This window comes from Chelon labrosus (genome assembly GCF_963514085.1).
Source record: "Chelon labrosus genome assembly, chromosome: 19".
Taxonomy (NCBI): Eukaryota; Metazoa; Chordata; class Actinopteri; order Mugiliformes; family Mugilidae; genus Chelon; species Chelon labrosus.
The window spans coordinates 12,679,121-12,699,488 of record NC_140352.1 but is presented as its reverse complement, the minus strand read 5'-3'; the positions used below and the strand labels follow the sequence as shown (position 1 = coordinate 12,699,488).

At 44.4% G+C, this 20,368-nt stretch overlaps 1 protein-coding gene across 1 annotated transcript; it reads right to left on the bottom strand.

The window, feature by feature from the left end:
• Window positions 1-545: 545 nt before the first annotated feature.
• On the bottom strand, window positions 546-20,255 carry wnt3 (wingless-type MMTV integration site family, member 3). Its single transcript, XM_084567153.1, has 4 exons — window positions 19,886-20,255; window positions 8,266-8,507; window positions 4,643-4,908; window positions 546-2,935 (listed from the first exon to the last, which is right to left on the bottom strand). Exons 1-4 carry the CDS (start codon window positions 19,963-19,965, stop codon window positions 2,456-2,458), a joined length of 1,068 nt encoding a protein of 355 aa, XP_084423279.1. The 5' UTR covers window positions 19,966-20,255; the 3' UTR covers window positions 546-2,455.
• Between the last annotated feature and the right edge of the window lie 113 nt (window positions 20,256-20,368).

The following is a 20,368-nucleotide window of genomic DNA, read 5'->3' as shown; positions in this document are numbered from 1 at the left end:
AGTGGTTCAGCCTGCAGTGGAGTGTTGAATATGCCTGAAATATAACGGAATACGTTTTTTGTCCCTGTAGACGAAGATGTTTCCTCATTTTTAACGTGGCCCCTCACATGGATTCCATCTCCGTTCATCTTTTCAAACACTGCGACTGGTTGCTCCACGTTTCTGTAGCGCAAACGTGCTCTCGAAGGATTGGCTTTATTCCAACCAGAGAGAAACGATCGGATCCAGTGTTTGCATGGTTATTAGGAGCTAATATTTTCCTAATGAACACATTGTCAAAGGTTTGCAGCACCCCTCTCAGTCTTAACATTTCTTCTAATCAGGTCACTCTGTTCTGATTGAGGTCAAATTTTATTCTGATCATCAGTGGGAGACTAGTGTCAAACAAAGCATGTAGTGTACCTAAACAGCAAGAAGCAAGAGACAGGTTTTGTTCTTCAAATATATAATCTTAGTTCAGTCATACAGATATATACATTGTATAATAAATAATATTTATAAAAACATAACATTTACGATTATAAAATAAAAAGGGAATTATTCACTTTAAAACATTTGTACAAAACTTTGGATATAGCGGGGAAGGGTGGGGAGGACTGAACACAGAAAGGTGGGCCCAGGTTAGGGAGGGCTGTGTAGAGGATGACGCAAATGCTAAGCTATGTCACAAGGAGAGGACAGCCTACACGCTACTGGGTAACTTGTGTTTGTGTTGTTGAATATAATTAACAGGAAGCAGGCGGGACTGTCAGAACATGTCGTGTGGAAACCTCTCACAGTTCGTTTGCGAAGAGCCAGCTTGCCATCCATCCGTCCGTCCGTCCATCCATCCATTTTTCCGTCCTTGTCACTGGCAGCCACCACACACACATGCACACACACACATCTCGTGCACATGAAGTTTCCCTCAACGTCTTCTGCTCGACGTTCGCAATCAGTCGAAATTTAAGAAAACTCCATGGGCTCACAGTGATCTTAAAACCAACTCCTCTTGTTAAAAATCTGAGACATCTGAAAAATATTTTAGCGTAATTGTTTCTCCAATATGTCCAAAACCAGAACACTGAGGCTGGGGTGTTTTTGGAGTGTATTGACAAGAATGCAATTTCACAAATCAGGCTTCTTATAAGCTGTCCAACTGAGGGAAAACATGCGGAGAAGGAAGGAAGGAAAGAAGGAAGGAAGGATGTGACAGCCAGTCAGAGCGTCCTCTGGTCTCCACATGTCGTCACACGTCCCCCTTTTACTTTTTCTTTTTTTTTCTTTTCTTTTTTTTTACAGAATTAAAAGCTTTAGACAAAAGATGGATGACTCTGCTCCGTAGGCCGGTGTTAATATTAAACATGCTAAAGCTTGACTCATAAAATGAAACAGCGATAAAGGATCAGCCACTCACTGGTGTGAGCTGAACTCTGTCCTTCTCTGGTTGTTTTTTCATCTTCTTTTTTTTTTTTTAAACTTTTAAACTGTTGCATCACACGTATAGAAATCAATTTATTGAGCGAATGAAAAGCCGTCATTCATAAGAACTGCTAGCTTGCTGCAGAGAAGAATTTACTTGCATAAACAATTTTTCACACCTGGATTTTTTTTTTTCTTTTTTGTATGTATGTGTGTGTGCATGTGTGTGTGTATGTAACAGAATAGTGCATACATATACATGTGTAGGGTTCTTAGTTAGTGGAATGAGCATGCCCCCTCCTGCATACCTCCAGTCCCATCCCAATGGTGATATTTCAGAAATGCGGGGCAATAAAAATCAGCATATATCTTCCAGGCTTCCCAGCTGACTGGTTGCAGCAGAGAAGCAACACTGAGGATTTGATCAGCTCAGTAGTTGTCACAGAAGACAGGATGCCTGCCTGCTGTTTGCAGTTCAATTCAGTAGTTACAAAGTGATGGTTTCCTTGGGCTGCCGACGACGTGTTCAGTATCACTTAAGCGATGGCGCAGAGGTTGGTTTAGTTTAAAAAGAAAAGGTAAACCGGAAGTGAGGTGTTAATTAGAAGAGAGTCTTTTTTGTTTGTTTGTTTGTTTGTTTTACTGCATTAATCTCACAGGTAAAAAGTGTTACTGTACATGCCTCGAACATTGTGTTGGCATGGAGGGGGGAAATAAATAAAGACAAGAGGGAGGAGAGGGGAAGGGAGGGGCCCGATGCTGCAGGGTGAGGAACCGGGGCACGGTGGCACAACTGAAGCTTCTTCCCGTAAGAGTGGACCAAGCTGTCAGTCAAGTCAACACAGGACACATTCTGCTCAGATGTTATGGGAATGAGTGGAAGATGGATTCTAGTGCAGGATTTGTACAAAAAGAAGGTGTAGAAGTGTCCATTACTGATGTGCCTTTAGCCATTAGGGCCTGTGCGTGCGTATGTTTTTGAGTCTGGGGAAGCAGGGAAGTCGTGCAGGAGGTGGGGAGTTAAAGGTCCAGCAGTCTGTAAGCGCAGGAACCCTCACTTGCACGTGTGCACGTCGTAGACGCGCACGCACTCCTGACAGCTGACGTAGCAGCACCAGTGGAAGATGCAGTGGCACTTCTCTTTCCGCTTCTCAGTCCGAGTGTTGTGGCCGCGCCCGCAGCACAGGAGGTCGCAGCCCTCGATGCCGTGCGACGACACGTTGCAGACGCGGTCGCGCGTCCCGAAGGAGCCCGTCTCCGGGTTGGGCTCGCAGAAGTTGGGCGAGCCCTCGTAGTAGACCAGGTCGCGCTCGGTTGGGTGCTTGAAGAAGGCGTACTTGACGCGCAGGGTCTCCACCCAGCCCCGGGACTCGCGGTGCTTCTCCACCACCATCTCCGAGGCGCTGTCGTACTTGTCCTTCAGGTAGTCGCCCAGCATGCGGAAGTCCGGCTGCGCCCACCAGCACGTCTTCACCTCGCAGCTTCCAGAGAGGCCGTGGCATTTGCAGCGCAGGTGCATGTGGTCGAGGATGGTCTGGGAAACAGAAAACCCGAATTAAAACACATTCATGGTAAATTCGTTGTCCACACTTTCCGTTCCCTACGAAACAATTTAGTGGCAATCCAGAGTCATGGCCTAAACTGTAATCTGTCCACCTATGTTCTGTAACCACCAAACAAATGTTAGGTAGCCTGTAAGTGCTTCTTTTGGCAGAGCTTTAGGGTAATGAGGCTGAGCTTTTCTTTGTTCTCTACGCAGAAGCAAGCAACACATTTTTTCAGAGCCACATTTCAACACCTTCAGGCCGTTAGAATTTGATACCCAAAGGTTGGGTTTTGAGTGGAGTATGCCTTTAAAGTGGATTTTACTAAATGGACGTGGTCGTACTTTGATAACTGATAATAACTGACTCATTGCTTCACGATCCGTCACTACCAAGAAAGAACTGGTGGAATTTAACGATCGAAACTCAGAGGGAATCCGGTAATGCAGACTAACAAAACCGCTAAAGACTTGCGGAGCGGGCCAAGAGAAACAATATGCCACTGGCTGCAGTTTATTGAAGTGTCATGCAGCTGTGAAGTATAGCTGCTGCTGCTGCTGCTGCTAATTCTCTCTGAAGTCACTGGCTCATATGGTGAGTGTGCGCCCTCTGGGCATGTTTTAGCTTTGTGTTATGATTTTGTTGTGCTTTAATTCTGCGGCTATATTTAGCTGCCAAATTTCCCCCAGCTGGAGCGGAAGGCAGGTGGCTGCGGCACCTCTGGGTGAGGAGATGTTGGAGCGAAGGGGTGGAGTGGTGACGTCACGCTAGTGTGAGCTTGTCATGCCAACATCAAGTCCCGGGACCTCGGGGCTAAATAATGGAGCGTGAGAGGGCCAGGTGGAGAGGACGAAGGCTCCTGACAGTACCGCTGTTCAGTTAGCTCCTGTGGTCGCTCTGACTGCTCCTGTGTGCTCAGATCAAAGGGCTGTCTTGTTGGCGTGTGGTCCCTCTATTTGCCCCTCAGCAAGCAGCCGAGAGCCTATTTTCCCCCAGCAGTGACAGCAGCCAGTGATGTTTTAAGTCTGAGCTGATTCCCTTCTTTTTCCCCCCCTTCAGCTCACTTCGGTTATTTGACTGTCGGGGAATTTTTCATTGGGATGCAAGGCATGAAAGACAAGGTGTTGGGGCAAGGCAGGTGGGAGAGCGTTGCTTAGGTAAGTAATTAACCAGTCATTCAAAGTCAAGTGCTCATTTTGAGGTGGAAGCTAAGAAATGTGCGGACGAGTCACATACCAAATCCCCACCCGTCACATGGACAATTAGTAATCCCAAACAATGATGCCTCCTGGATGAATCCACTGACAAGTCAGGTCTGCGCCCTTTGTTTACTGCATGTGGCATCAGTTTTCACCCTTTGCTTTTGTGCCTCAGTATGTACACAATCTGTCCAGGAATACTTACTGCTGTCTACCCCGTAGCTCACAGTTTGCACAAGTTCCTTTTGTTATGGAGAATGAAAATCTTGATGGACCTTACGATTTAAAATTTTTAGTTTTTGTTGCCAGCCGTGACCCAACACGTGTGAATGTCTGTCTTGCAATGTGAATGGAGGCCAGTTTCCAAAATCAGGTGGAACGTTTTCAGAGAAGGCTGGTTTTGGAAGTTCCCCTCTGGTACCACATGCCGTTGGTACGTCCAGTCAGAAAATCAGAGCTATCCGAAGCAGCCTGTCTCCTCAGGTCCCTAATACTAACCGTGCGTCCTGCTTCGTTGTTGTGCCGGTTCATTGCCGAGCGAGCGTCCGGACGGTTCTCTCTGGCGTCTGCGAACTCCCTGGACACCAGCACCCCGAACTCTGCGTCCTCACTGCAGCCGCCCCACTTCCAACCCTCGCCCGGGGGTCCCTTGTGGTGGGAGTCGCAGCCGCACATGGTGGATGTGCCTTCGGCGCAGGAGCGTGTCACTGCGAACGCAACGCCTGCCGAAGCTATGGCATGGACGAACGCCGACTCTCTGGTTGCTGAAAGGGGTGGATGGAGACAGACGCAAAGACGGAGAGAAAGAGGAAGAGAAGGAGAGTGTCAATCTTGTCTTGCCAACATCCAGACAGATGCATTGAAAGGCATACCTCCAGGCGGTAACCTTTTAACACAACATTTCATCTTCGAGAGAGCACATTTAGGCATGTGCCACTGTAGAAAACAAGAAGCACATCCCAATACACCTCCTATGACTAATTTATTTTACAATTTGTAAAGATTGTTTACAGTATTGATCTGATAGTCATCGTCAGTGATGATGAAACACATGAAGGATCCTAAAAGCAGAGTCCCTGCAGTGACATCAGCCTATTGTGGTTGTGTCAGGAGAGCCTAACGCTCAGTGGGATCTCAGTGACCTCCTGTCATCCCTGAGGTGTGCTGCTTTGCATCTGGATAGTGTTTCAGGAATGTTGTTACCCCCCCCACCAGTCCGTCCCAGTTCAGAGCCCAAGGCCTTCTGGTGAAACCTAGCAGTGTGTCGGCCTGTTTCTTTTTTACACTGAGGGATGGAGTTACGCCTTCTTTGAAGGCAACAGCTTATTATGTAACCAGACACCATTGTTTCACAATCACAGCACACTTACCATGGCTCACCCATTACACTCCACTATCTGTGGTGCAGACATACACACACACACACACACGTTCCTCCGAACGAGCTTTGAGAATTTCTGATCTTCACAATTGTGTGATCTGATTTATAATTTGCATGGACACGACCAGAGAATTAAACCCGGACTTTGTGGACCACAAAGGCTCCTAAAGCCAGAAATTCCTCAGCGAGTCCAGAGCCAGAGATGCTTTCAGGACCCAATCAGACCACTTTACAAGCCACAGACAAAGTTTACTAATGTTTGGCTGGAGGGAAGCCATCTTTTCCAAACCTCAGTGCGACTCCAAGCACAGCTACAAAACAAAAATACCTTTTCATGTTGGGTGTTTTTTAGCCTCTGGTGCTAATGTGACGCCAAAAGCGTCCACATTTGTGCCAAAGCTCATTTTCTTTGTCTACCTTTTGACATTCCTGATAGATGGTAATAATATAAAGAGTGAAAGATGGATTTTATTAAGATATGCAACGTAGATAATGAAGTAGTAGCTAAACAGCTAATGATATGCTCTTTCATCTATAAATTTATTCTCAGAAACAGTTTTCATCTAAAAATGAGCTCTTGCGTGATCGGATGATATACAGTCCTCAGGTTGGGCATCCCTGCTTGCCCTGGCAAGCCAGGCTGGGCCCTCCAAAACAGGGGCCTGTGAGCCCTGGGCCCCTGGAGCTCTGGCTGTTAGCCAAGGCTAGCGCTGCTCCTGCTACCTGCTGGGCCCATCAATCCGCCTTTGTTTCCCTTGTGTCACACTGTATTATCCACACAAAGGGCCCAGCGACTCGGGCCCCCACAGCCCCGCTCTGCCCGGAGCTGGCATTCCCTAAACTCCCTAACTCCCCCTCCCCTCCTTCTAGCCACCCCTCCGCCAACACCCTGAGCTGAAATCCCATACACCACCACCCACCACAGCACCTCAACCCCCCACTTCCTCCAGGCATCCACCAATGGCACCACCGCAGCCAACACGCAGCTTAAGGTGGCTAGTGCTGGTGGTCGCTAGCTCTCCTTTGCTCAACTGGAGCGCTTCCATTTATCACTCGCAAAGTGACAGACTCTTCCTCCGTCCTTCCTTCCTTCCCTCCTTCCTTTGCTTCGTTATCCCAAAGTGCACACCCGGCCTAGGTTGGGAGAGATCCCCTTTCAGCCTGTTTTCATGACAGAGTCAAAAGGGCGTGTGAATGGGGCGTCCGTGGGAGCTGGACTGTGTGAGGCGCGCACTGGTCTTCATGCACAGTAGGGGTTGAGCGGAGCCCCCCGGCCCTTTTCTATTGCCTGTAATCTCATTTGGCCTCCCCTCTCCCTTTTATTTGACTGAGGAGCTTGGACTGCTCACACTGCCCATTTCTGCCCAGATTCCTTCCCCTCTGACACACAGGCTAATTCATTTCCAATCACCAGCCTCAGTCACGAAACAGAAACTTCTGCCTTTATGATTAGGGAGGCCTTAAGCGTTACACCTGTGTCTCAGGTTTACTGGGGCTGCTTGAACGACACAGTTTGAGTGGGGACGTTTAGCACCCTGTGCGTGAAGCGCCTGATGCAGGTATATCAGCCGTACTCTTCAAGTTTTGATGATGCCTTCCCTACGCTGACCTTTCTTTCATGTAGGAGAGCGTAAACACAGTTGGGAAAACCACAATAATGCGATACTACTAAGCGATACTAAGACGGATAGAAAAATGAATAATGTGTCAGAGCTTGTACCATTTCTCTCGGCAGCCAGGAAAGGTGTATATTATTGTAATTGCCCTAGTTAGTCGTTTGTCAGCAAAGGCCCAGAGAACAGGCAGTGCCGAGCCTTGGGGCGGAAACTGTTAAAGGCTGTGTTTTGTAGCGGCTTGCATTAGTCTTAGATATACAGCCTGCTTTTTACAGTTGGGTGTTGTTTGAGAAAGGTCATTTAGATGTCTTTAAATGGTTTATTTTATACGGAAAGCCTCAGATACTACAACAAAATGGATTCATGACAGCCTTAGACGCAATGCTGGTTGAAAGTATTTGTTCCCCCTCAGCATTTTCTAAATCTCCGCATAAAAATGGTTCAAAACATCAGCAGACTTTCACAAAAGTCCTAAGTAGACAAAGTAGACAATCATTTGTACATATCTGTGTGTTTCAAATGTATGCAAACTCTTGTTGTCAGTGTCTGGTGTGACCCCCTTGTGCAAATGCCAACAACTAAACATTTCCAGTCGTCTACAGAGGCTTGAAGGAATTTTAGCCCGTTCCTCAGTACAGAACCGGTTCAGTTCTGAGATGTTGGTGGGTTTCATCACATGAACCGCTTGCTTTGGGTCCTTCCACAACATTTCTATTGGATTAAGGTCAGGACTTTGACTTGGCCATTCCAAAACATTAATTTAGTTCTGCTGTAACCATTGTCTTGGTTCTGATGAGGTCAGAAAGTTCCTTTGTCCGTGCCATCATTCAGACCAGACTGTGACGAATCACTGATTTTTTAAAAAGAAAATGGGGCACTGAACAACACAGGGAAACTCTTCTGAACAGATGGACTCTAATTTCTTACTTCTGCAACTCATAGATGTGTAATATTTTCCTGAATAAACAAATACACAAGTATATTTTTACTTCATTTGTTTGATTGATTTGTCTTTGTCTAGTTTCAGAACCTGTGTGAAAATCCGCTGCTGTTTTGAGTCATTCTTACGCAGAACTGTAGGGTGCAAATACTCTGACGCTGCACTGCATCTGTTAGCAATCTACCTTTGTCTAGCACAGGGCCGAAGATGGCCAGGTTGTCCTTGATGGTGGTGCAATTCCATCGGCGGCCCCTGAACTGGTGCTGGCATTCCTGGATCCCCAGCTTGACGCCCTCGGCGACACTGGGCATAATCTCAATGTAGTTGCGACAGAAACGCAGCTGCTTGGGCACGAGGCCAGGGATGGAGCCGCACAGGATGGGTTGGGAGCCCAAAGACGAGTACTGCTGCCCCAGGGCCAGGGACCTGTGTCAGAGAGAAAGGGGAATGTATCATGAAGTGAAAACTGCAACAGAAAATCAGGCTCTGAATCTGTGTCTGTGAACACCTCACGTGCATGACTCAAATGGCTCAATTTAGGTTACATTGATCTTAATTTTCAGGTTTTTGGAACATTTTACACTGCACCCTATTGCACTGGCTAAGGTATCCGCAGCACATGTGAAGATTGTCAGTCATCCAGGTCACTGTATATCAAAAAAACAAAACAAGCTGGACTTGCTGGGTTATCTTGAAGACGTTGCTTCTGCTGTTAAACAGACCCTAGCCATGTGAGTTTCCTGTGCACACCACACACAGATGTTTCCTAATAAAAACCTGAACTCCCCATCAGTCATTTAGAACTGCAGAGGTACAACAAACTGTCAAGAAAGATAAGAAAGATTGTATGTGCTTGTATCGTACCTGCATTTTAAATTTTTAAATGATACCATGCCTGGTGTATTACAGATTTATTGGATGTGGGAAGTGAAACTCGTTCCACTCTACACCTTCCGTGAATTCAGCTCAACACTAGCAGTGATTGTGACCTGCTGTCAGGGAGGACTTCTGCGCTCCAAGAGGATATCACTTCTATATTCATTAATCTCCTCTGTTACTGTAAGCGTACCCCAGTGACAGGGCATTCATACTTCAGTGCTTTATTGACTTATCTGCTTAATGTAGTTTATACAAGGAGGTCCTGTTTATTTTGTCTCTCCTTCCACCAGAAGGGGGGGAGCTAATAGACCCACTTCAGGGCAGGGATACAAGCTATTAGCGCTGACTTTTCAAAGCGTTCCCACTTGTTAGCATGCACAGATCTGCTGATCTAACAGATAACACACGAGAACCTGTCTGCGTAGTTTGGGAAAAGCCCCCTCGTACAATTTCAAACGTATGAAAACACCTGCCCTTGCAGTTCCATCCCTAATTTGTGGTTTACCTCTGGAGCTGAGGTTTTAGGAATGATAGCATTTGCAGCCAAGCTTGCCGGTGATGGACAACAGTGACACACCTGAACCCATGCGCCTCACCAGAAGGCTCGTGCAGATGTGCCAGATCGGGGATTAATCACTACAGCGAGACAGCCAAGATCAGCTTGTGATGCCAGAAACCATTATAGTTTCATTCAGGTAATTAATTTTAATTGCTTTCTATTTCTCTTTAAATAAAAGAGACAGAGAAAATATGTTTGCCATGCCCGTGTTTTAACATGCTTTCTATGATGACAAGCTCAAACAAAACTGTATGACTTCTTCCAGAGCAGAGGTTTCTGCATTTACTTTAGGATGTTCTCAACTTACTTGTTTATTTATTTCTGAGCAGACAGTAGTATGAATATGACCTGCATTCCTGTACAGGGTTTCTTAAATGCTTTGGATAGGACCACTGTTTTCAGTGTTAGCGACGTGAAGATGTGCTGCCAACCCCTCAAGGTAACCCCTTCACAAGAGCCGACCAGACTCTCCAGCTCTTGGCTGAGTCTGGGTGGACAACATGGCGCTGGAGGCCTTGAGAGGATCACGGGGGAACAATTGACGCCGATCAGATCAGAGCGCCACTCAGGATGACCTCAGGACCCCCGCAGGGCGCAACCCAATCACGGCAGTCACTGACTCTGACAGATGAGTGCGACGCAGGGCCCCACCCCAACACAAAAGTCAAGGCATTGAAGTCACGGGGAAAAAATCCCCCTCAGAGAGGTTCACAGCTCATGTGCGCTTTTGCTTTCTACACTTAGCTTCCACCAAAACCCTGCCCCACCTCCCGAAAGCTGCCTCGCTGCTTGTGTTGTTTTTGATGTAAGGTGAGCATTGTTACAGCAGGCCGCCTCCCAGGTGTCAAGCTTTGCCAACGGAGCTTACACACTGAGACATGAGGTTGAGTTGTTTTGCTTTTACAGCTGGTTTAATGGAATACAATGATCCCATAATCAGCTATGAGCCACTTGTGCTGTTGGCATGAGGTTCCTGACTGACAGTGGCATTCAACAAACAATTCTTATGTTTCACTAGGAAACCCAGCCTCATAATTTCTCCAGGACAGTAAGCTATCAAACGCTATGCACAAGGAAAAAATAAGTCTCTTCTCTGTCATATCCATCAAACTTAAGAAACATTTTTTTATTTTTATTTCATGTTCCCGTGCAGAGTTAGTCATTTGATACTGCTCATCAATCTCCATTCATGTTCTTGTCTTAGGTTTACCCAAGCGAAGGAAGCCACATTAGCTCATCTGCCAGTTTCAGTCCCACCAACATCACGGAGTTCAAGTGTTGCTGACTTCACTCTGTCTGGTGACTGAGTGACTAAGGATCTTAATTACACTGTCTGCAAGCTTGGTTACTGCCCATTAATCTCTCAGTCATGGGATGGACCAGGGTGGATGATGCTTTACACGGAGCCGGTAGTTGAATGTTGGTGTCACATGCTCCACAACAACACCACCAGTCAGTAAACTAATAGAAAAATCTTTGTTTCTCAAGTGAGGTATTAGTGCATTCAGATGATAATGCCAAATTTAGAAACATTTTAAGTTCCATTCAGGACAGCTGAACTGCTTGCCTACCACTCTGACAACACCGGCTTAGGCAGTGAATTAAGGTTTTCTGATGGAATCAATTATCTAACCGCATGGGTCTTTGTGGTGGACATAGCATGTTTAGACTACAGGCTGTGGATCTGCCAGCCTATTTGTCTTTGTTTGCAAAGGATGTGCCTCACATGATCCATAAGGACAGATGAGATGAAAGGGATATCTTTTTGGCTAGGTGCTAATGAGAGTCTTAACCCTGAGGAGTTACGCATTGTGCAAACAGACACACACGCAGATGCACGCATGCAGACCACATGTGTGCCATGCTGATCCTGCCTGCTTTGCCTCACTTCTCGGAAGCTACGAGCAACGTGTCTCAACCGAGTGAGGGAGCAGCAGACACAGAGACCTCCAGAGAGGCAGAATGCCGGGGGAATCTGCTGCAGGGGATGAGACAAGCTGCAGAGCAGCAGCGAACGGCAGGGCTTGGCAGGTGCATGCCCAGGCACGCCCGTATGGGGCCTCTACTGGCCTGGAGGGGTTTACAACTTGGTTGGGGGTTTTCTCTGTATCCAAACTGGGTTGATGTGAAAGTATGATGGGCCACTGGAAACCACAGAAATGAAGCAGAGGAAACAAAGGGATTCCACCACACACCTTGCTGAAGAGTGGAAATTCACGCAATCAGGACTATAACACTGTCAACAAAAACTTTTGACTCAGCCACTCCCAGTGCTATAAAATCCACCACTGCAGTGTCTGCTGCTTGGTTTGAAAAGACAGGGGATACTTTGCAGCATCTTGAATTTTTTATTTTTTTTATTTTTTTGTAAGCTTGTGTCAAAGAATCTAGTACTGGTAGAAATATGTTGCAGCTGCTTTTGTGGGAGTTCTGCATTACAGGGTTCATTGTGTTGCAGGTTTGTGCACAGATGAGCTTTCCTTGTGTGACAGCCTCTTATGTCCAGGGGCCCAAAAAGTACCAGGTGACCCTCTGAACCTGTTGAGCAGAACATGACATCTGACCTCACTGTCTTTAGCCTGATGGCCTGCAGAAGTTCAAGACCAGGGCCCATATGCACATATCTAAGGATCACAGGAGTATTGATCTTCAGCCTGTTAATTATGAAAACAGAAGGTCATTGTGAGTAAATGTCAACAGCAATGTGTGTGTGTCATTGAAAGTGATTTAAATATACACTGTCAGAGTTGCTGTTTTATAGATAGCTTGAAGCAAACTTACGACAGGCTCCTACTGTTTTGGGACATGAAACTTGCAGTAATAATTCTGGATGCTGAAATCATGACTTGGCTTCAGGAGAACATTAGAAACAAGTTACTTATACCAGTGAAGACCAAATAAGCTTTAATATTAGTTAATATTAGGGAATAATTGAACATTTAATTATAATATATCTACAGTATATCAATGTTTTGCAAATAACCGACTGTGTTTTTTCATGTAAAATAAACATCATTTACATTAATACAGATTTCGTTAATATTTTAACGATATTTTAATATATTTAATTTATTTATTTATTTTACTTATTCATTTATATATTTTTTTCTGATCGAAAACTTGTTGAAGAGTACGTCAGAGGACGTATAGGTCACTTCCGGACGCCATCTTTGTTTTTGAATTCGACAGTAAGCTAGCATTTCTGTCTATTTATTATATTAAATGCCAAGTTGAGAGAGAGAGTCCTGTTGGATATTAATAGTGGGTTAAAATTGTATCTTAAAAAACATGTAAACATCTTAAAAACTGTAGCAAGTGTTCTCAAGCAACATTGTTGTTTTTCGTTTTAAATATAGCTTTCGTGCATTTAGCTTTAGCCTTTAGCAGCAGGGCTTGCTAGCTAAACATTAGCTGTGTGTTTTTTTTTTGTTTTTTTTCACGAAATGACGGTGTGACAGTTGAATATAGACTCGGCCTTTTTGATGTAGCTAGAGCAGGGCTGTATTAGTTTAACAATAGCTCGTTTTTCTTTGCTTTTCTCAGTTCTTTGTTGCGCAAATTAGCCCGAATTTTGTCGGTGGCTACACTTGATTACAGACTATGGGCTTGCAAGTAGCCATGTAGCTCACAAGCTATTTTCAGTTCTATTGAAGTATACATACATATTAACAATATGTACTCATTATTACAACTTCTAGAGGTTGAATAACTCCAGTCATTGCTGTATTTTATTTATACTCTTGTGCAGTTATTGTTAAGAGATGTGCAGAATATTCCGTCTGTAGCTGGATGCTATGGAGGTTACTCTTTATTACATATAAGCTCCTCTGAAATAGCTAGTATAACAGAAACAGTGGCTCATCATGTGTTTTGTGTGTAAATCCGCAAAGTGACAGTTGCTATTGAATCATTGTAATAGATTAAAATGTACAATATTTCCATTTAAACCACAGTGGAGTACGGCAGTCTAAATAGCAAAAACTGGAAATACTCAAAATGTAAATACAAAACAAATATAAATATCAAAATTAGACTGTATAGATGTTTGTGCAGTTCATAAAACGTTCGTGTAAGTATTTTGATGTGATGGGAGTTTTTCCTTGCCACCGTTGCCTTCAGGCTTGCTCTGGGGGTTTCAGGCCGGGTTTTTGTAAAGCGTCTTGAGACGATTTGTATTGTTATTGACGCTATATAAATAAAATTGAATTGAATTGAATTGAATTAAACTGACCAAAATATGAGAGGGAAGCACAGAGAGCTTAGAGAGCCAGTGGCAATGAATCAGTGTATCAACTGATGCTTTGATACTAAAGACTTGTCAACTACATGGTTGCATTGCTAATTGTAAGTTACTACTTGCAGCACGTTCTTTGTTAATACGACGACAATTTGTATTATTCATTTTGTAACAGCGTTCTTGGGCTTGCACTCCCATTGCAGGATGCTGAAAACTGCGGACTCACAATGGGACACTCTCCAGGCCATCGTTCTCGGAGCAGGAGTGCAGGTATAACGAATAATATAACAATTGTTTTGGGTTAAAATTACCAGAATTTGCTATTATTTCCCAAATTTGAAGTTTATATTTCATATCCTGCAGTACTACAAGCAATTTGAAGTTATTCCGCCTTTATAAACATATCTGACATAGGTGCAAATTTGATAAAATGTTGTTATATTCACATGGTGTTTAGTGACGATGGAAGCCAGTCGTTCGCAGCCATCTCTGAATAAGTTAACTTATTTCATTAAAGAGAAATTAAAGATGTTAACTTATGCTCGGCTTTTGCCTGAGGCGCTGTGTCTCGAGTGTGTTCTGTCACTACTTCTGTGAGATCCAGGCTGCTGAAAGGCCTCCGCTGTAACAGACTGCGGGAATATTGTTTGCATTAAACTCTAGTCTACCTCCAATTTACCTCTATATGTTGACGCCGCAGCTCAACTTGTCAGATTTGCCTGGAGGACGTCACGTTGCTAAATGAGGCGCTCGCAGAGCAGTTGGAGACGTGCACTGAAAACACTGCCATCCAAATCTTATGTATAAATCCCCCAACAGAGTCCACAGAGAGATAAAGACACTCGGAAGAGAGTAAGTGGGCCAAGGAAAGTTGCCGGCTTTGCCCGAGGATGGGACTTTTCCTGGTGGAGGCTGGAATGCAAAGCTCCTGTCTGTGTTTTGTTGTCTTCTCTTTTTCTTTGGCACACTTTTGATTTGTAGTCCAACAGCTCCTGGCTGATCAGATTAAAAATGACAGGACCCCTGAAAAATGTTCCAACCTGTTCTTTCTTTCTACCTCCCCACCTCCCCACCACTCTGCTGTCTCTGCAGACTGTTGCAGAGAGTGTGGAGTTGGGACAAGGAGCCCCTGCAGTCACAAGTATGGAGACATGAGGGGGGAAACTGAACAGGGTGTAAACTTGTGAACCTGCCTGTCAGGAAGAGAAAGGGAGCAGCAGTAGCTCTGCACAGAAGTGCACTGGAGAGTACAAGGCTCAGACAAATGCATGTCAGACTGGAAACTTATCTGTCTGTAGGTGGACACAAACAAAGTCTGAGCTGTTGTCTTGGAAGGGCAGAGCCTGTTTGACTGAGAGTCTTGAGGGACTGTGTGAATGAACCACAGCTCAAGCAGTGCATTGTTCCATGCCTCTGTTCATAAGACGCAGCTTGTTGGCACCGCAAATTACCAGCGGTAATACATAATATGCAAAACATGGCTTGTAATGGATTGTTTGGAATCTTCCTGTGGATGTCTGGAATTTCTTTGTGGAAATATGTAACACCGCATAGTGTCTTAGAAAGTAATAAAAAAACTAATTGCTTCTGACGTTCTCGTCGTTATTTGATTTAGGAAAAAAAGGGGAAATGAAGCTACATTCTGGGGTAAAGCTGGTTAGCAAAGCTTGCCAGTTTGCCTGTACTCAGAGAAAGCACCACTCGACTTTTGCAGGACCTGTACCTCTCAGTTTGTGTCTGAAATTGGTAAAAAAATTTACACAGTTTAATGAGAAAAAGTTTTGGCTTAGCTTCTTTTTTTGAGACGATATTAAACATGTCATTTAAATTGTTAAAAGAGTAAGAGAATATTTAAGTATAGTCTGCCCTACACCTGATGCATTAGTGAAGCATTATTTCACAATTCTTGTGGTTGTAAAGGTGATATCTTAAAATTATTTATTGCCCCTAACTTTATATAAACTATCGCCCTTCTAATTTCAGTGTACTGAATGATAGTCCTGTCTTCCTTTTCATGCTGCATCTGGTGGTTGTGTGGTTGACCTGGTCAGTGACCCCGAGGGCTTCGACTGAATATAGGCCGTACAGGTGTGATCAGTACATCTTTGTCGCTGACCCCGTGTGTCAGAGAAATTGCTTTCTGCTGATAATTAACCCTTGTAACAAGCCATACAGGTGAGATCAGCCAGGTAATGAAGACTTTAAATAATGTGTGTGTGCCTCCACACGTGTCCCCTAATGATCTCCTTGCCCCTGGCCGTTGCCGTTTTCCCTTTGAGGAACTGTCCTGGCCTGTGTTTTAGTGCAGCTAATAGCTGTGCACCGGGAGACTTTGTCATTTCCTACAAGACCACATTGCATGTCCTTTGATGGTGGGAGAAGATTAGGACTCGCCTTCACTGCTTTGAAATACCACTCTCCTTTGAACCTCTCACCTAGCTTGAGTTTGACTGAATAATGTCATCCCACAAGTTTGTCCTCTGAAGGGATGTCTTGTGTAGAAATGTGTTGGCTCAGTACATGAAGTGAATTCTTACTAAGAGTCCACATAAAGAGTGGTACGTTTTTAGTCATTATTACTAATGTTCTTGCTGAGTATCTTATAAAAAAAATACCTAAAATTCATCTTGAACTTTATTCACATCAGATAGTTTTGGGTCACTTTCTTTAGGATTATTCTCTCCGTATGACTTCAATACCTTAGTGGGAATACACCTGCGTTAGGGTGAAGTTTCTCTATACATTTCTCTAAGGCTTTAGCCCAAAATTGCCATTGACCCCGGCCCTGTAGGACCCTCAGCCATTCATAATGGAACCCTAACGTTTCTAATGAATTACTTTCTTCTGGACTTTCCTGCTCTTTTCTCTACCTTCCACCGCCCTGTTGAGAGTAATACCCGTGCATCCTTGATCTTTTCACACAAGACGGCTAACGGAGGATTTTCTCGTGGTAGGAATCATTTAAGTGACCCCTTTGCAGATTGGATTGAGGATTGGAGGTGTGGGGTGGGGGGGTCACAGTCAGATAATGACATTCCTGAGACCCAGAGATGGACTCTGGAGCCCCATTTAAGCCACTCAGGTTGAACTGGAATGGTCTGTGTGTGTACTGGGAAGTTCGGTAAACCTAGACAGCTTTGCGAGAGATTTTTCAAAAGGTACGCCACCGATATTGCTGAGGCCGCAGTGGTTCTTAGACAAGACGGGCTTCCACGACAGTTTTAGTCAGGAAGCCGCATTTGAGCTTATTCATGCTCCAAATTTCAATTAAGGGACTTTAGCCTTATTAAACAATGACATTTATGTATGCTATATAGAACCCTTAATCTTTTTGGCACATCTAACTTAGTGAGGATTTATTTAACACTTACAGCCTGTGTGTCTGTGTTTGTAGCAGGGACTGAATATTGCTTTATATCGCTTCTCAGTCAGATTGCCACACTCATGTTCCACTTGAATAGAGGTTAAACAAAGCCTTGTTCGGGTAATGCTAACTCAAAGAATGGTTGAACAAGACAGTGATTTCAGCGTAATATAAAGGTGATTTTTAAGACATTTTTGTAGTTTTAAACATTTTATTAATATCTATTTCCCTGCTCTGTTTGATTTCCCCTTTCATACCAGCAGCTCTTGTAAATTTAAAGCAATCTTGTAAGGACAACGAGCACCAGCAGAAATCTCAATAAGTGTCTCTGCTTTCGGATGCGGATTTAACAGCGATGATGATAACACAGGATTAAGAAAATAACACTTATTGGATTTAAACATCTCGTGGCTCTGTGGTGCGATATGACAGGACTAAACCGATAATCACTGCGGATGCTCGCTGACTGATATTGGAGTCGGTTCAGCGGAGCTAATTCCTTGCTGAAAGTGATTGTCATCATTCACTTACGAGCATCACTGTTTGCCCAAGGAACATAAGCACACTGCTGGGCGCTCTTCTGTGAATGATTCTGAGTGTTAAACCACATGAGCTTAATGCATATTAACAACCTCAGATTCAGTTTGTTATATTTTTATATTTATTGATTATTATACATTAAGAATAAAAAGTCACATTTCTATCAACTTTAAAGCCACATAGAAGGGATGGGCGATATTTGGCTTGACGCACTGTAGAATCTGGGGATTATCTGGGTTCATTTCGTAGCTTTAAGCTGTCATGACTTTTCTCAGACCTTGATTTTTGAACCCATATCGTACAAAACCACAGTTTTCCCAACATTCTTGCATTTCAAGAGGGCAATTTACTGCTCTGACTCTCCTCTCCAAACCCACCTCATTAGCTTGCTATGCGTTGTCTTTCGGCTACACCTCATCCTCGTCCACGCATATGTGCATATCGGTGGAGTTATTTATGCTCCGTTTTGTTTTCAACACCCCGTCTTGTAAAAGCGAGGCTGCCAGGCATAAAGCAGTCAAAACTCCTTCCCTGCAACCCGTCCCACCTTGGCCTGAGAATTTATGGCCATGTCATCGCCCCTGAGACAGAAGCTGAGAACAGCCTGCGTGGGCCCTTGCTGAAACTCGGCACCCTCTCGTTTGACGCACCACCTTATTTTGTCTCCTTTTGGACGCGCTTGAGACCGCGGGGTGATGCCACTGACAGCGCTGTTTGACACCCATTCCTCAACACCTGCCCAGTCACCTGGAGCTATGGCTCGGCGTTTCATCTCTACACCCCCCGCCAGTAGCCCCTACTCCGGCCTGCACTTCAAAATTTGTTAGCCAAATCAAAGGTAGTGCGCTTTGTTAGGGTTTGAACATTATACCAGTGTCATGTAAGCTCCTTGAACAGAACAGCTGCAGGTAATTCACACAGAGAGAATCCCAAGCTCTTTGTCACTGTTGTCTTATGATTCTTGCTGAAGCCAGGAGTGGGTGTAAAGTCCTCTTTGCCATTAACACTTCAGCCCTGTGGCCTGTGTGCTTGGCAGCTGTCTGCTCTGTAAATGAAACCAGAAGATGCTCGCGGTTTGGACAGCACTACGGTGGGACCACATGCTAGTTGGGCTACTAAAGTGCAGTAGCTCTGACAAGTATTGTGTTGGGAGCCAGAAGAGCTTTGTCATACACCTACGCAAATATCTCCAAAATAGAAGCTTTATGTTACAAAAGAAGATCAGGATCTATGAGGTCAGCTGCATGTAGCTGAATCTGTAATGAGCTAAACCTCTAAATTTCAGTTGCTGGTGCCAAAAGCGATCGGGGATAATTTAACAAAGAATAAAACCCTGCGGCACCTAAACATATTGTCTACTGACAAATCCGTAGTGGAGGGGGTGAATTGTACAACAATTGAAAAGCAAAATGATATGCTTAACTGATTCTCAAAAAAAAGGATGGATTTTGCTACGGCTGGAAGCCCGTGGTAGACCACAAATTTGTAATATATTTTTTGAATTGTCTAGAACTTTGGTCAGAGCCAAAAAAATTTGTGTTCAACAATTTAAACTGGGTGGTTGAGGGGGGGGCGGCCGGCAGCCTGAATGTGGAGCAATGACGCACAATAGCAAACAAAACAAAGTGACGCTGATCAGTCATCATTGTTGCACATCACAACATGATATGGTTGTATTTCAGAAACGAAAGTGATTATGGTTTTGATAACGGCAGCCCTTTTTGGAAGGTTTGTTGAGCTCTCGTGAAAAACGTCAGACTTGTCATTGTCCTTGAGCGAAAGGAACAATTTATGTAATAGTGATTAATCTTCCTGACTTAAACTGTTATGTGCAAATACCTCATGAGTCCTTCCAGGGCTGATGACAATTCATATCAACATGGTGTCCACTCGCTAATGTATTTCTTTTTTTCTTAAATGCAAAAAAGATGTCTCCACTTTGAATCATTTCATGGATCCCTAACTAAAAATTCACCCTCTTTGCATCACAACATAATCCAATATGATAAATGGACCTGAGTGTAGAGGGGAAAAGAACGGCAAGCCTTTTCCGTTACACTAGTATTTGAGGTTAAGATTCTTTGGACTGGGCCGGAGAACATTTTTCCACGCAGTCAACTGAAAGTGCACATTCTGCCCTCTCAGAAATGATCACTTGACCAAAAAGACTCTCCGTCTTTATGCAGCTATAGGGTCTGATGCTGAAACTGTGGATTTGTACTCACCACCAGATGGGATAGCCTCCAAGCACCCGTGAGCTGGACAACCACACACACATCAAATATCCAATCAGATACAAATCCATGAGGTAAGCCTTGTAGTGTGTGAGAGGGTAAATGGATCAATACATAGAACTTCCAGTAGGCAGTGAAGAAGAGGTTTCCAGGAAGCTTTAGGGCAGCTTGATTGTTGAATGAGGGGAAAACGAAAATGATATTGAAAAAAAAAAATCTCCTGTTTTCCCCCCTTCTTTGAGTCAGGCCAGGAAAGTGTGTCTGTCTCCTAGTAGTTAAGAGAATAAGTGTCTCTTACACACATGCACACACGCTCCTACCCGTCCTCTTCTTCCCTCCCTCTCTCTGAGGTTCTTCCCTAAGGTAGATATCTTTTTCTCTCTCTCTCTCTACTTTTTTCTCCCTCAGGATGCCTCATCCACAGGCCCAATATTAAAGGGGGGGGGGGGGGGGGGGGGGGGGGGATAGGCGGGG